The sequence below is a fragment of the Panulirus ornatus genome, chromosome 30 (assembly GCF_036320965.1).
Source record: "Panulirus ornatus isolate Po-2019 chromosome 30, ASM3632096v1, whole genome shotgun sequence".
Classification (NCBI taxonomy): Eukaryota; Metazoa; Arthropoda; class Malacostraca; order Decapoda; family Palinuridae; genus Panulirus; species Panulirus ornatus.
In genome coordinates, this window is record NC_092253.1 from 19,114,363 (window position 1) to 19,132,167 (window position 17,805).

The 17,805-nt window shown below is 44.6% G+C and overlaps 1 protein-coding gene across 8 annotated transcripts in view; it reads right to left on the reverse strand.

Moving 5' to 3' along the window:
- Window positions 1-17,805, reverse strand: part of LOC139758438 (uncharacterized) — a 167,964-nt gene that overhangs the window by 17,418 nt on the left and 132,741 nt on the right. For 6 of the 8 annotated variants that reach the window (XM_071679850.1, XM_071679844.1, XM_071679847.1 and 3 more), the window contains one exon: window positions 6,703-7,502. In XM_071679850.1, coding sequence (XP_071535951.1) covers window positions 6,703-7,490 — 788 coding nt within the window. In that variant the 5' untranslated portion in view covers window positions 7,491-7,502. Of the gene's footprint in view, window positions 1-6,702; window positions 7,503-17,160; window positions 17,476-17,676; window positions 17,801-17,805 lie in introns of those variants that run through there. The other 2 variants (XM_071679852.1, XM_071679849.1) reach the window with 2 other exon arrangements.

Below are 17,805 nucleotides of genomic sequence, written 5' to 3' on the forward strand. Positions count from 1 at the left end.
AGAGTGAATTGGAACCATGTGGTGTACCAGAGTTGATGCGGTCAATGGATTGAACCAGGGCATGTGAAGCATCTGGGGTAAACCATGGAAAGTTTTGTGGGGCTTGGCATTACACAGACAGCCAGGACTGAGTGTGAACAAATGTGGCCTTTTTTTGTCTTTTCCTACTGCTACCTCGCTTGGGGGGGATGTTATTTCATGTGTGGCAGGGTGGCGACGGGAATGGATGAGGATTGCACTACTTCATTTAGGCTGCTGGCAACATCTAAGATGAAACATAATGTATGCTTTGACCTCAATACTGTTTACCTACCAAGACTTATATGATACTTTAGCTAATTTATGTGTAATCCTAGGAAATTAAGGATTATTTCAAATTAAGCTCTGGTCTGATCTTTTACAGTCAGCATGTTAAAAAAATCATCAGAAATGGCAATAAAAATCAAGAAATGATCTGGAGGACTGGCGTAACAACAATCGAAAAAATGGAATTCTTGACTTACCTGCAGGTAGTATGACAAAACTTTCGGTTTTGCTTGGAGATGAGACAAGTTTTGTTGTCTGGACACTGGAAAGATTTATAGGCACCCATTTGCACTGATCGTCTAAAAAGGCTTTACAGGAGTCGCATGCCATTCCTCCAAAGTGCATGCTCCGTGCTGCATCTCCACACACTCCACACCTTTTGTCCTTTCCTTGGCCTTCTCTTTGGTCTCCTTCCTCTGTCGCTTTTGACTCTCTTGTGTCGTCTGTGGGGGTCAGTGGTTCTGGGACTGTGTTTTTTATTATTAACTGTGGTCTCATTATAACCACTGGCTGGAGAGTAGGCCTGGCTATGCTGGACTCGTTGCCACATTGACTCCTCGTCCTGGTCGTGTCCGAGGAAGTCATCAAGTGCTCATGAACTTGGATCACTTGCATCGCAGTTCAACAATATAACTGCTGCTCAGACAACTCCAGTTCTGACCCTGCACCAACACGGTCACACAATGGTGTAAAATCCCTGCTTGATTTAGAATGTCCTTCAGCCTCGGCCTATCATTCTGATGATCTTGGCTGGTTGCCTAAGCATAAACCATCTGTCACCAGTCCAGGAGTTCCCCTCATTCTCAGTCAACTTGGAATCACTTGGTGCTGGCTCTTATATGGTGGGACCCCCCTGGGTCTCATTACTGGAATAGATGCAGCTGCCAACAGATAATGAGTGGGCGTCGTACCAGAAGGTTGTACTGGGGAAGGAGGGAAGGCTAAAAGCCATCCACAGCCCTACTGCCAGCCTGGAAATATGCGTCCTTGGACACATGGTGCCTTACATCTGAGGAGAGAAAATCCTTATACTAACCTCATATTGAATATAAAAATGAGTAATTGTTTGTTAATGGATAACTCTAAATGACATAATATACTTAGATCATATGATGTTAATGTTAATGTGGATGTTAATGTGTTGATAGGTGCAACTGGGGATGTCTGATCATTATCTTGTGGAGGCGAAGGTGAAGATTTATAGAGGTTTTCAGAAGAGAAGAGAGAAGTATTGGGGTGAAGAGAGTGGTGGGAGTAAGTGAACTTGGGAAGGAGACTTGTGTGAGGAAGTACAGGAGAGGACTGAGTGGAGATGGGAAAAAGTGAGAGCAAAGGATGTAAGGGGAGTGGGTGAGGAATGGGATGTTTTTAGGGAAGCAGTGATGGCTTGCACAAAAGATGCTTCTGGCATGAGAAAACCGTGGGAGGTGGGCAGATTAGAAAGGGTAGTGAATGGTGGGATGAAGAAGTAAGATTATTAGTGAAAGAGAAGAGAGAGGCATTTGTATGATTTTTGCAGGGAAATAGTGCTAATGAGTGGGAGATGTATAAAAGAAAGAGACAGGTCAAGAGAAAGATGCAAGAGGTGAAAAAGAGGGCAAATGAGAGTTGGAGAGAGAGAGTATCATTAATTTTTAGGGAGATTAAAAAGATATTTTGGAAGGAGGTAAATAAAGTGCATAAGACAAGAGAACAAATGGGAACATAATTTTGTTGAAGGGGCCATTGGAGAGGTAATAACAAGTAGTGGTGATGTGAGAAGGAGATGGAGTGAGTATTTAGAAGGTTCGTTGAATGTGTTAGATGATAAGAGTGGCAGGGTTAGGGGAGAAGAATGATTTGATAAAACAGAGAGGAGGTAGTGGAAGCTTTGCGGAAGATGAAAGCCGGCAAGGCAGCAGGTTTGGATGGTATTGCAGTTGAATTTATTAAAAAAGGGAGTGACTGTGTTGTTGACTGGTTGGTAAGGATATTTAATGTATGTATGGCTCATGGTGAAGTGCCTGAGGATTGGCGGAATGCGTGCATAGTGCCATTGTACAAAGGCAAAGGGGATAAGAGTGAGTGCTCAAATTACAGAGGTATAAGTTTGTTGAGTATTCCTGGTAAATTATATGGGAGGGTATTGATTGAGAGGGTGAAGGCATGTACAGAGCATCAGATTGGGGAAGAGCAGTGTGGTTTCAGAAGTGGTAGAGGATGTGTGGATCAGGTGTTTGCTTTGAAGAATGTATGTGAGAAATACTTAGAAAAGCAAATGGATTTGTATGTAGCATTTATGGATCTGGAGAAGGCATATGATAGAGTTGATAGAGATGCTCTGTGGAAGGTATTAAGAATATATGGTGTGGGAGGCAAGTTGTTAGAAGCAGTGAAAAGTTTTTATCGAGGATGTAAGGCATGTGTACGTGTAGGAAGAGAGGAAAGTGATTGGTTCTCAGTGAATGTAGGTTTGCGGCAGGCGTGTGTGATGTCTCCATGGTTGTTTAATTTGTTTATAGATGGGGTTGTTAGGGAGGTAAATGCAAGAGTTTTGGAAAGAGGGGCAAGTATGAAGTCTGTTGGGGATGAGAGAGCTTGGGAAGTGAGTCAGTTGTTGTTCGCTGATGATACAGCGCTGGTGGCTGATTCATGTGAGAAACTGCAGAAGCTAGTGACTGAGTTTGGAAAAGTGTGTGGAAGAAGAAAGTTAAGAGTAAATGTGAATAAGAGCAAGGTTATTAGGTACAGTAGGGTTGAGGGTCAAGTCAATTGGGAGGTGAGTTTGAATGGAGAAAAACTGGAGGAAGTGAAGTGTTTTAGATATCTGGGAGTGGATCTGGCAGCGGATGGAACCATGGAAGCGGAAGTGGATCATAGGGTGGGGGAGGGGGCGAAAATCCTGGGGGCCTTGAAGAATGTGTGGAAGTCGAGCACATTATCTCGGAAAGCAAAAATGGGTATGTTTGAAGGAATAGTGGTTCCAACAATGTTGTATGGTTGCGAGGCGTGGGCTATGGATAGAGTTGTGCGCAGGAGGATGGATGTGCTGGAAATGAGACGTTTGAGGACAATGTGTGGTGTGAGGTGGTTTGATCGAGTGAGTAACGTAAGGGTAAGAGAGATGTGTGGAAATAAAAAGAGCGTGGTTGAGAGAGCAGAAGAGGGTGTTTTGAAGTGGTTTGGGCACATGGAGAGGATGAGTGAGGAAAGATTGACCAAGAGGATATATGTGTCGGAGGTGGAGGGAACAAGGAGAAGAGGGAGACCAAATTGGAGGTGGAAAGATGGAGTGAAAAAGATTTTGTGTGATCGGGGCCTGAACATGCAGGAGGGTGAAAGGAGGGCAAGGAATAGAGTAAATTGGAGCGATGTGGTATACCGGGGTTGACGTGCTGTCAGTGGATTGAATCAAGGCATGTGAAGCGTCTGGGGTAAACCATGGAAAGCTGTGTAGGTATGTATATTTGCGTGTGTGGACGTATGTATATACATGTGTATGGGGGGGGGGGTTGGGCCATTTCTTTCGTCTGTTTCCTTGCGCTACCTCGCAAACGCGGGAGACAGCGACAAAGTATAATAAAAAATAAAAAAAAAATATATATATATATGAGTTTGGGGTGACTTTATTATTGACTGGTTGGTAAGGTTATTTAATGTATGTATGACTCATGGTGAGGTGCCTGAAGATTGGCGGAATGCATGCATAGTGCCATTGTACAAAGGCAAAGGGGATAAGATTGAGTGCTCAAATTACAGAGGTATAAGTTTGTTGAGTATTCCTGGTAAATTATATGGGAGGGTATTGACTGAGAGGGTGAAGGCATGTACATAGCATCAGATTGGGGAAGAGCAGTGTGGTTTCAGAAGTGGTAGAGGATGTGTGGATCAGGTGTTCGCTTTGAAGAATGTATGTGAGAAATACTTAGAAAAGCAAATGGATTTGTATGTAGCATTTATGGATCTGGAGAAGGCATATGATAGAGTTGATAGAGATGCTCTGTGGAAGGTATTAAGAATATATGGTGTGGGAGGCAAGTTGTTAGAAGCAGTGAAAAGTTTTTATCGAGGATGTAAGGCATGTGTACGTGTAGGAAGAGAGGAAAGTGATTGGTTCTCAGTGAATGTAGGTTTGCGGCAGGGGTGTGTGATGTCTCCATGGTTGTTTAATTTGTTTATGGATGGGGTTGTTAGGGAGGTGAATGCAAAAGTTTTCGAAAGAGGGGCAAGTATGAAGTCTGTTGGGGATGAGAGAGCTTGGGAAGTGAGTCAGTTGTTGTTCGCTGATGATACAGCGCTGGTGGCTGATTCATGTGAGAAACTGCAGAAGCTGGTGACTGAGTTTGGTAAAGTGTGTGAAAGAAGAAAGTTAAGAGTAAATGTGAATAAGAGCAAGGTAATTAGGTACAGTAGGGTTGAGGGTCAAGTCAATTGGGAGGTAAGTTTGAATGGAGAAAAACTGGAGGAAGTAAAGTGTTTTAGATATCTGGGAGTGGATCTGGCAGCGGATGGAACCATGGAAGCGGAAGTGGATCATAGGATGGGGGAGGGGGCGAAGATCGTGGGAGCCTGGAAGAATGTGTGGAAGTCGAGAACATTATCTTGGAAAGCAAAAATGGGTATGTTTGAAGGAATAGTGGTTCCAACAATGTTGTATGGTTGCAAGGCGTGGACTATGGATAGAGTTCTGCGCAGGAGGATGGATGTGCTGGAAATGAGATGTTTGAGGACAATGTGTGGTGTGAGGTGGTTTGATCGAGTAAGTAACGTAAGGGTAAGAGAGATGTGTGGAAATCAAAAGAGCGTGGTTGAGAGAGCAGGAGAGGGTGTTTTGAAATGGTTTGGGCACATGGAGAGAATGAGTGAGGAAAGATTGACCAAGAGGATATATGTGTCGGAGGTGGAGGGAACGAGGAGAAGTGGGAGACCAAATTGGAGGCGGAAAGATGGAGTGAAAAAGATTTTGTGTGATCGGGGCTTGAACATGCAGGAGGGTGAAAGGAGGGCAAGGAATAGAGTGAAGTGGATTGATGTGGTATACCGGGGTTGACGTGCTGTCAGTGGATTGAATCAGGGCATGTGAAGCGTCTGGGGTAAACCATGGAAAGCTGTGTAGGTATGTATATTTGCGTGTGTGGACGTATGTATATACATGTGTATGGGGGTGGGTTGGGCCATTTCTTTCATCTGTTTCCTTGCGCTACCTCGCAAACGCGGGAGACAGAAAAAAAAAAAAAAAAAGTTTGGTAAAGTGTGTGAAGGAAGAAAGCTGAGAGTAAATGTGAATACAACTAATGTTATTAGGTTCAGTAAGGTTGAGGGACAAGTTAGTTGGGAGGTAAGTCTGAATGGAGAAAAACTGGAGGAAGTGAAGTGTTTTAGATATCTAGGAGTGGATTTAGCGGCAGATGGAACCATGGAAGCGGAAGTGAGTCATAGGGTGATGGAGGGGGCGAAGGTTCTGGCAGCATTGAAGAATGTGTGGAAGGTGAGAAAGTTATCTCAGAATGCAAAAATGGATATGTCTGAAGAAATTGTGGTTCCAAGAATGTTATATGGTTGTGAGGCATGGGCTATAGATAGGGTTGTGCGGAGGATGGTGGATGTGTCGGAAATGAAATGTCTGAGGACAACATGTGGTGTGAGGAGGTTTGATCGAGTAAGTAATGAAAGGGAAAGAGAGATGTGTGGTAATAAAAAGAGTGTGATTGAGAGAGCAGAGGACGGTGTGTTGAAATGGTTTGGTCATATGGAGAGAATGAGTGAGAAAAGATTAACAAGGACAATATGTGTGTCAGAGGTAGAGGGAAGACGGAGAAATGGGAGACCAAAGTGGAGGTGGAAGGATGGAGTGAAAAACATTTTGAGTGATTGGGGCTTAAACATACAGGAGGGCGTATGGCGTGTAAGGAATAGAGTGAATTGGAACCATGTGGTGTACCAGAGTTGATGCGGTCAATGGATTGAACCAGGGCATGTGAAGCATCTGGGGTAAACCATGGAAAGTTTTGTGGGGCTTGGCATTACACAGACAGCCAGGGACTGAGTGTGAACAAATGTGGCCTTTTTTGTCTTTTCCTACTGCTACCTCGCTTGGGGGGGATGTTATTTCATGTGTGGCAGGGTGGCGACGGGAATGGATGAAGGATTGCACTACTTCATTTAGGCTGCTGGCAACATCTAAGATGAAACATAATGTATGCTTTGACCTCAATACTGTTTACCTACCAAGACTTATATGACTACTTTAGCTACATTTATGTGTAATCCTAGGAAATTAAGGAATTATTTCAAATTAAGCTCTGGTCTGATCTTTTACAGTCAGCATGTTAAAAATCATCAGAAATGGCAATAAAAATCAAGAAATGATCTGGAGGACTGGCTTTAACAACAATGAAAAAATGAATCATGACTTACCTGCAGTACTGACAAACTTTCCGGTTTTGCTTGGAGATGAGACAAGTTTTGTTGTCTGGACACTGGAAAGATTTATAGGCACCACTTTGCACTGATCGTCTAAAAAAGGCTTTACAGGAGTCGCATGCCATTCCTCCAAAGTGCATGCTCCGTGCTGCATCTCCACACACTCCACACCTTTTGTCTTCCTTGGCCTTCTCTTTGGTCTCCTTCCTCTGTCGCTTTTGACTCCTCTTGTGTTCGTCTGTGGGTGTCAGTGGTTCTGGGCTGTGTTTTTTATTATTAACTGTGGTCTCATTATAACCACTGGCTGGAGAGTAGGCCTGGCTACTGCTGGACTCGTAGCACATTGACTCCTCGTCCTGGTCGTGTCCGAGGATGTCATCAGTGCTCATGAACTCTGGATCACTTGCATCGCAGTTCAACAATACTAACTGCTGCTCAGACAACTCCAGTTCTGACCCTGCACCAACACGGTCACACAATGGTGTAAATCCCTGCTTGGTAGAATGTCCTTCCCAGCCTCGGCCATCTGATGATCTTGGCTGGTTGCCTAAGCATAAACCATCTGTCCACCAGTCCAGGAGTTCCCTCTCATTCTCAGTCAACTTGGAATCCACTTGGTGCTGGCTCTTATATGGTGGGACCCCCTGGGTCTCATTACTGGAATAGATGCAGCTGCCAACAGATGAGTGGGCGTCGTACCAGAAGGTTGTACTGGGGAAGGAGGGAAGGCTAAAGCCATCCACAGCCCTACTGCCAGCCTGGAAATATGCGTCCTTGGACATGGTGCCTTACATCTGAGGAGAGAAAATCCTTATTACTAACCTCATATTGAATATAAAAATGAGTAATTGTTTGTTAATGGATAACTCTAAATGACATAATATACTTAGATCATATGATGTTAATGTTAATGTGGATGTTAATGTGTTGATAGGTGCAACTGGAGGGATGTCTGATCATTATCTTGTGGAGGCGAAGGTGAAGATTTATAGAGGTTTTCAGAAGAGAAGAGAGAATATTGGGGTGAAGAGAGTGGTGGGAGTAAGTGAACTTGGGAAGGAGACTTGTGTGAGGAAGTACCAGGAGAGACTGAGTGAAGAATGGAAAAAGGTGAGAGCAAAGGATGTAAGGGGAGTGGGTGAGGAATGGGATGTTTTTAGGGAAGCAGTGATGGCTTGCACAAAAGATGCTTCTGGCATGAGAAACGTGGGAGGTGGGCAGATTAGAAAGGGTAGTGAATGGTGGGATGAAGAAGTAAGATTATTAGTGAAAGAGAAGAGAGAGGCATTTGTATGATTTTTGCAGGGAAATAGTGCAAATGAGTGGGAGATGTATAAAAGAAAGAGACAGGTCAAGAGAAAGATGCAAGAGGTGAAAAAGAGGGCAAATGAGAGTTGGAGAGAGAGAGTATCATTAAATTTTAGGGAGATTAAAAAGATATTTTGGAAGGAGGTAAATAAAGTGCATAAGACAAGAGAACAAATGGGAACATCGGTGAAGGGGGCCAATGGAGAGGTAATAACAAGTAGTGGTGATGTGAGAAGGAGATGGAGTGAGTATTTAGAAGGTTCGTTGAATGTGTTAGATGATAAGAGTGGCAGGGTTAGGGAGAATGATTTGATAAACAGAGAGGAGGTAGTGGAAGCTTTGCGGAAGATGAAAGCCAGCAAGGTGGCGGGTTTGGATGGTATTGCAGTTGAATTTATTAAAAAAGGGAGTGACTGTGTTGTTGACTGGTTGGTAAGGATATTTAATGTATGTATGGCTCATGGTGAAGTGCCTGAGGATTGGCGGAATACATGCATAGTGCCGTTGTACAAAGGCAAAGGGGATAAAGGTGAGTGTTCAAATTACAGAGGTATAAGTTTGTTGAGTATTCCTGGGAAATTAAATGGGAGGGTATTGATTGAGAGGGAAAAGGCATGTACAGAGCATCAGATTGGGGAGGAGCAGTGAGGTTTCAGAAGTGGAAGAGGATGTGTGGATCAGGTGTTTGCTTTGAAGAATGTATGCGAGAAATATTTAGAAAAACAAAGGGATTTGTATGTAGCATTTATGGATCTGGAGAAGGCATATGATAGAGTAGCTCTGTGGAAGGAATTAAGAATATATGGTGCGGGAGGTAAGTTGCTATAAGCATTGAAAAGTTTTTATTGAGGATGTAAGGCATGTGTACAAGTAGGAAGAAAGGAGAGTGATTGGTTCTCAGTGAATGTTGGTTTGCGGTGGGGGTGCATGGTGTCTCCATGGTTGTTTAATTTGTTGATGAATGGGGTTAGGGAGGTGAATGCAAGAGTTTTGGAGAGAGGGGCAAGTATGCAGTCTGTTGTGGATGAGAGGGCTTGGAAAGTGAGTCAGCTGTTGTTTGCTGATGATACAGCGCTGATGGCTGATTCGGATGAGAAACTGCAGAAGCTGGTGACAGAGTTTGGTAAAGTGTGTGAAAGAAGAAAGCTGAGAGTAGATGTGAATAAGAGCAAGATTATTAGGTACAGTAGTGTTGAAGGACAAGTCAATTGGGAGGTAAGTTAGAATGGAGAAAAACTGGAGGAAGTGAAGTGTTTTAGATATCTGGGAGTGAATTTGGCAGCGAATAGAACCATGGAAGTGGAAGTGAGTCACAGGGTGGGGGAGGGGCGAAAGTTCTGGGAGCGATGAAAAACGTGCGGAAGGCGAGAACAGTATCTCGGAAAGCAAAAATGGGTATGTCTGAAGGAATAGCGGTTCCAACAATGTTATATGGTTGCGAGGCGTGGGCTATATAGATAAGGTTGTGCAAAGGAGGGTGGATGTGTTGGAAATGAGGTGTTTGAGGACAATATTTGGTGTGAGGTGGTTTGAATGAGTAAGTAATGAAAGGTTAAGAGAGATGTATGGTAATAAAAAGAGTGTGGCTGAGAGAGTAGAAGAAGGTATTTTGAAATGGTTTGGCCACATGGAGAGAATGAGTGAGGAAAAATTGACAAAGAGGATATAACAGGGTCAACAAGCTGTTAATGGATTGTGCGAGGGCATGTGAAGCGTCTGGGGTAAACCATGGAAAGTTTTGTGGGGCCTAGATGTGGAAAGAGAGCTGTGGTTTTGGTGCATTACACATGACAGCTAGAGACTGAGTGTGAACGAATGTGGCCTTTTTTGTCTTTTCATGTGCATGCGGGGGGGAGAGGTGTGCCTTTTCATGTGTGGTGACAGGAATGGATGAAGGCAGCAAGTATGAATATGTACATATACATATGTATAGGTATGTATATGTGTGTGTATGGGCGTGTATGTATATACATGTGTATGTGGGTGGGTTGGGCTATTCTTTCATCTGTTTCCTTGCTAACATGGGAGACGGTGACAAAGTATAATAAATATATATATGGAGCTGGGGGCTGGAAATCCTCCCCTCCTGTTTTTGATTTTCCAAAAGAAGGAGCAGAGAAGGGGGCTAAGTCAGGATTTTCCCTCTAAGGCTCAGTCCTCTGTTCTTAACACTACCTTGTTAGTATGGGAAATGGCAAATATGTATGAAATATATATATTTTATTTATTCATTTATTATACTTAGTTGCTGTCTCCTGCATTAGCAAGGTAGCACAAGGAAACAGACCAAAGAATTACACATGTATATACATACACACCCACACACACACATATACATACCTATACATTTCAATGTATACACACATATACATATATACACATGTACACATCCACACTTACTGAAATGGCACCCCCCCCCTCCCCCTGTATACACGCGAGGTAGCACTAGGAAAAGACAACAGAGGCCACATTCATTCACACTCAGTCTCTAGCTGTCATGTGTAATGCAGCAAAACTACAGCTCCCTTTCCACATCCAGGCCCCACAAAATTTTCCATGGTTTACCCCAAATGCTTCACATGCCCTGGTTCAATCCGTTGACCATGTCGACCCCGGTATACCACATCGTTCCAATTCACTCTATTCCTTGCATGCCTATCACCCTCCTGTATGTTCAGGCCCTGATCGCTGAAAATCTTTTTCACTCCATCCTTCCACCTCCAATATGGTCTCCCACTTCTCCTCATTCCCTCCACCTCTGACACATATATCCTCTTAGTCAATCTTTCCTCACTCATTCTCTCCATGTGGCCAAACCATTTCAATACACCCTCTTCTGCTCTCTCAACCATAATCTTTTTATTACCACACATCTCTCTTACCCTTTCATTACTTACTCGATCAAACCACCCCACACCACATATTGTCCTCAAACATTTCATTTTCAACACAACCACCCTCCTCCGCACAACCCTATCTATAGCCCACGCCTCGCAACTATATAACATTATTGGAACCACTATTCCTTCAAACATACCCATTTTTGCTCTCCAAGATAACATTCTCGCCTTCCATACATTCTTCAACGCTCCGAGAAGCTTTGCCCCCTCCCTCACACTGTGACTCACCAATGCTTCCATGGTTCCATCTACTGCTAAATCCACCCTCAGATATCTAAAACACTTCACTTCTGCCAGTTTTTCTCCATTCAAACTTACCTCCCAGTCAACTTGTCCCTCAACCCTACTGAACATAATAACCTTGCTCTTATTCACATTTACATTCAACAGTTTTCTTTCAGACCCTTTACCAAACTCAGTTACCAACTTCAGTTTCTCACCCGAACCAGCCACCAGTGCTGTATCATCAGTGAACAACTGACTCACTTCCCAAAGCCTCTTATCCACAACAAACTTTATACTTGCCCCTCTCTCCAAAACTCTTGCATTAACCTCCCTAACAAACCCCATCCAAAAACAAATTAAACAGCCATGGAGACATAACACACCCCTGCCGCAAACTGACATAAACTGAGAACCAATCACTTTCCTCTCTTCCTACTCGTACACATGCCATAAATCCTTGATAAAAACTTTTCACTGCTTCTAGCAACTTACCTCCCACACCATATACTCTTAATACCCTCCACAAAGCATCTCTATCAACTCTATCATATGCCTTCTCCAGATCCATAAATGCTACATACAAATCCATCTGTTTTTCTAAGTATTTCTCACATACATTCTTCAAAGCAAACACCTGATCCACACATCCTCTACCACTTCTAAAACCACACCGCTCTTCCCCAATCTGGTGCTCTGTACATGCCTTTACACTCTCAATCAATACCCTCCTGTCTAATTTCCTAGCAATACTCAACAAACTTATACCTCTATAATTTGAACACTCACCTTTATCCCCTTTGCCTTTATACAATAGCACTAAGCATGCATTCCACCAATCCTCAGGCACTTTACCATGAACCATACATACATTGAATATCCTTACTAACCAGTCAACAACACAGTCACCCCCTTTTTTGATAAAAGTCCACGGCATGTCCAGCCAAACCCGCCACCTTGCTGGCTTTCCTCTTCGCAAAGCTTTCACTAACTCTTCTCTGTTTACCAAACTATGTTCCCTGGCCCTCTCACTTCGCACACCACCTGAACCAAAACACCCTATATCTGCCACTCTATCATCAAACACATTCAACAAACTTTCAAAATACTCACTCCATCTTCTCACTTCACCACCACTTGTTATTACCTCCCCATTAGCCCCCTTCACTGATGTTCCCATTTGTTCTCTTGTCGTACGCACTTTATTTACCTCCTTCTAAAACATCTTTTTATTCTCCCTAAAATTTAATGATACTCTCCCACCACAACTCTCATTTGCCCTCTTTTCACCTCTTGCACCATTCTCTTGACCTCCTGCCCCTTTCTTTTATACATCTCCCAGTCATTCGCACTACTTCCCTGTAAAAATCGTCCAAACGCCTCTCTCTTCTCTCTCACTAACAATCTTACTTCTTCATCCCCCCACTCACTACCCTTTTCTAATCTGCCCACCTCACACTTTTTCTCATGCCACAAGCATCTTTTGCACAAGCCGTCACTGCTTCCCTAAATATATTCCATTTCTCCCCCACTCCCCTTACGTCATTTGCTCTCACCTTTTTCCATTCTGCACTCAATCTCTCCTGGTACTTCCTCACACAATTCTCCTTTCCAAGCTCACTTACTGTCACCACTCTCTTCACCCCAACATTCTCGCTTCTTTTCTGAAAACCTCCATATTAATATCCAAAAGTCTCTCTTTCACGCGCCTATCAATTAAAACGTAATCCAATAATGCTCTCTAGCCATGTCTCCTACTTACATACGTATGCTTATGTATATCTAACTTTTTAAACCAGGTATTCCCAATCACCAGAACTTTTTCAGCATACAAATTTACAAGATCTTCACCATTTCCATTTACAAAAGTGAACACTCCATTTACAACAATTATACCCTCAACTGTCACATTACTCGCCTTTGCATTCAAATCACCCATCACTGTAACCCGGTCTCGTGCATCAAAGCTGCTAACACACTCACTCAGCTGCTCCCAAAACACCTGCCTCTAATGATCTTTCTTCTCATGAACAGGTGCATAGGCACTAATAATAACCCATCTCTCTGCATCCACTTTTAGTTTTACCCATATCAATCTAGTTTACTTTCTTACACTCTTATCAAATACTCCCACAACTCCTGCTTCAGTTGTGGGAAATATATATATATATATATATATATATATATATATATATATATATATATATATATATATATATATATATATATAAACAAATATAGTGCATATGAATGTGCACTTTTCATATGACATAATGCCTTGTTTTGAATAAAGGAACGCTTCGCTTCACGGATAACGTGCTTGTAGCGATTATGTAATGGGAGCCAGAGGAAGGAGAGTTTTTCCAAGCCCGATATGCCTGCTCCCTTGCCGAAGTGGTCTTAGAACAGGATTGGTGAAGTCATCTTGGAGGAAGAGAGGATAAATGTTCCCGGCATTCCCTGCCTCCCTGCCAGATAACTCCTTTGACGTCATTACACCCACTTATCCATCGCAGACACTAATTACATATAATCCTTACCTTCAACACTTAACTAAGACCAATGCTCTTGAACATTTCCATAAACTCCAGACCGACAATATCGTATAGATGCTATATTGACGGTTCTCGCAACTCTGCCACTGGGAGGGCAGGAAGTATAGCCATTGTGATACGGTGATACCGGCACAAATCAAATCACAAATCTATTCCCGCAACAATAATCTCTGCTACACGTTTTGCGAAGACAGAAGCATCACCATAAAAGAGAAAGCAATTTACACAAGGAAAGTCTGAAAAGAAGTTGAGGTGCCAGTATCTACGCTTAGAAGGGGCTGCTGGAGGGGAAAGTGCCGCGAGAGTAGATACATTTATGAGAGTGTGATCAGATGAACCAATTGGAGGCGAGATTGTGTATTTACAGCAGGATGGACTAGAGGTGAAAAACAAATCCAGAATATTAGAGTGGTCACAGTGGTCAGGAATATGGGTAGGGTGGGAGATCATTTGTTCTAAATCATTGAGAATGGAGAACGTGAGGGCTTCAATCCCTCCACCATCCATATGGGAGGAATTCAACCATTCCCTATGGTGAACGTTGAAATCCCCGAGGTAGAGGATTTCGGTTCACGGGTGAGAGGATGTCACAGTCTCATGGCAAAAATTTAGATTGTCGATGATACAAAATTTATTTGGAAAGCCATTGGCGAAACAGGAAAAGTGTGGGAGTAGGGAGACAGGCCTTGAGCCACATAACATCGCAGTTTGGGAACCCAGTTTTTGCTCTCCGAAACAACGCTCTCCTCCACACATTCCTCATCACTCGCAGGACCTTCGCCCCCTACCCCACCCCATGACTCATTCCCTTCCATAGTTCGACCAGTCGCCAAGTCCACTCCCAGACATCCAAAACACTTCACTCCCTCCTGTCTATACACTACTGTATATAAACCAGCACATCTGACTATACATCTCTTGTAAACCCCATCATACCTGTCTATTTATACCTACTTTACAGCCCATCACGGCTTTAAATAATCTGCTGTGTAACCCACCACACCTGTCTATACCTTGCTGCAGAACCCACCACACCTGTCCACTAAGACACACTATCAAATATGTTATCACGTATGGTGCCTTTACCTCACTATATCTACCTACCTGCACCCACCCGACCTTCATCCCAGCACCAGTGTCTTCTATTTCCCATACCTTCACCCTAACATCTGCCTCTGCACCTCAGCACATGTGTCTGCACACATAACCTGTTTATGAACCCACCTCCTATATCTGTACCCACCGCCCGTCACTGTATCCACCTTTGTCTGGACCCACCCCAGTCTCTGTATCCACTTATGTCAGTACCCATCATCCGTGTCTGTTTCGCACCACAAGTGCCTTCATTCTACCATCCGTGTCTATACCAAGTCTCCAGCAACACCAACTGACTCAGGCATAGTGTCCAGCACCACCTACTGACTCATGTACTGAACCTCCAGCACCACCTGCTGACTCGTACTGAGCCTCCAGCACCACCTGCTGACTCATGTACTGAACCTCCAGCATCACCTGCTGACTCATGTACTGAACCTCCAGCATCACCTGCTGACTCATGTACTGAACCTCCAGCATCACCTGCTGACTCATGTACTGAGCCCCAGCACCACCTGCTGACTCATGTACTGAACCTCCAGCACCACATGATGACTCATGTACTGAACCCCAGCACCACCTGCTGACTAATGTACTGAACCCCAGCACCACCTGCTGACTAATGTACTGAACCCAGCACCACCTGCTGACTCATCTACTGAACCTCCAGCACCACCTGCTGACTCATATACTGAACCCCCAGCATCACCTGCTGATTCATGTACTGAACCTCCAGCATCACCTGCTCACTCATGTACTGAACCCCAGCACCACCTGCTGACTCATGTACTGAACCTCCAGCACCACCTGATGACTCATATACTGAACCCCAGCACCACCTGCTGACTAATGTACTGAACCCTAGCACCACCTGCAGACTAATGTACTGAACCCCAGCACCACCTGCTGACTCATCTACTGAACCTCCAGCACCACCAGCGGACTCATGTACTGAACCCCAGCACCACCTGCTGACTAATGTACTGAACCCCAGCACCACCTGCTGACTCATGTAGTGAACCCCCAGCACCACTGCTGACTCATGTACTGAACCCCCGGCACCATCTGCTGACTCATGTACTGAACCTCCATTACCACCTGATGACTCATGCACTGAACCTCCAGCACCACATGCTGACTCATGTACTGAACCTCCAGCACCACCTGCTGGCTAATGTACTGAACCCCAGCACCACCTGCTGACTCATGTACTGAACCTCCAGCACCACCTGCTGACTCATGTACTGAACCCCAGCACCACCTGCTGACTCATGTACTGAACCCTAGAACCACCTGGTGACTCATGTACTGAACCTTCAGCACCACCTGCTGACTCATGTACTGAACCCTAGAACCACCTGGTGACTCATGTACTGAACCTCCAGCACCACCTGCTAACTCATGTACTGAACCCTCATCACAACCAGCTGACTAATGTACTGAACCTCTAGCATCACCTACTGACTAATGTACCGAACCCCAGCACCACCTGCTGACTCATGTACTGAACCCTAGAACCACCTGGTGACTCATGTACTGAACCTTCAGCACCACCTGCTGACTAATATACTGAACCCCAGCACCACCTGCTGACTCATGTACTGAACCTCCAGCACCACCTGCTGACTTGTGGTGAACCCCCAGCACCACCTGCTGACTCATGTACTGAACCTCCAGCACCACCTGCTTACTCATGTACTGAACCCCAGCACCACCTGCTGACTCATGTACTGAACCCCAGCACCACCTGCTGACTCATGTACTGAACCCCCAGCACAACCTGCTGATTCAGACACTGAGTGTCTATCACCTGCTGACTCAGGCAATGAACTTCCATCACCACCTGCTGACTCATGTACTGAACCCCCAGCACAACCTGCTGATTCAGACACTGAGTGTCCATCACCTGCTGACTCAGGCAATAAACTTCCATTACCACCTGCTGACTCGGGCATTGAGCCTGTAGCACCAACTGCTGATTCAAGGAGGTTCAGTAAAGACTCCACCCAAAGTATAGCAAACTGCAATAGGTGGTGATGTCATGTGGTCAGCTGAGTCAGGGAAGGCTCGCTCGACCAAAGCCTTCAGACCAGCAGACGAACTTAAGGTCACTAACTACTTCTAATGACTCACTAACCCCAGTTTAAACCCCCCCCCCTCTCTCTCTCTCTCTCTCTCTCTCTCTCTCTCTCTCTCTCTCTCTCTCTCTCTCTCTCTCTCTCTCTCTCTCCCAATTCTTTCAGGAACATACAGTACCAACATAGAGAAGAGTGAAACACCACATTTAGTGTACAACTGTACAAAAGCGTAAAGAATTTCTTGTTTGACAAAAGGCAGAGCACTGAGGGAAGTGGGGAAATATATATACCCACCCAACACTGCAGAGTCAGCTAATAGTTCCTTAAAATCCTCCACTTGAGTGAATATATCATCGGCCTGGTTTGCCTGAACGTTGTCGGGTCCCACTACCATCATCAGGTCCTGGTGGCGGTCGTGGCGTTTGATAAACAATGAAGTCGTGCCGTCTTCCGGTAACACGTTTGTGGGTGACCGCACTAAATGGTCTACTCGTCCCTTAACCATGATTTGCAGGTTCTCTCTCCCTCTCTTTGTCTGGCCTAAACATTATGAAGGCAGTATAGTTAGCGAGCGTTCTCCGGGAGTATGAATCCCTTGACTGTGTCAAGCAGCCAGCGGTTTGTGGCGCCTCATGTGTGTAGCTGACGTCACTCCACAAGCAGCCAGACTCACTGACGTCACGCACACTTTCCTCCGCTTACTTCCGCATCCGAACAAGACTATTTGTCGACAATGGCCGGTAGTTACGATAGATCAGTCTATCTTTAAGAATCACTATATAAATTCATGATAATTACTCGAGATCTTACCATGCAATAAACCCAAGTGGCCCAACACGGTTAAGAGGCGGGAACACACTATGGTCTGGTGTCCACGAACACGAGCGGCACAGCCCATGGGTCCGTTGCCGGGGTGGCCGGCCTGCCGCCACTGTGCGC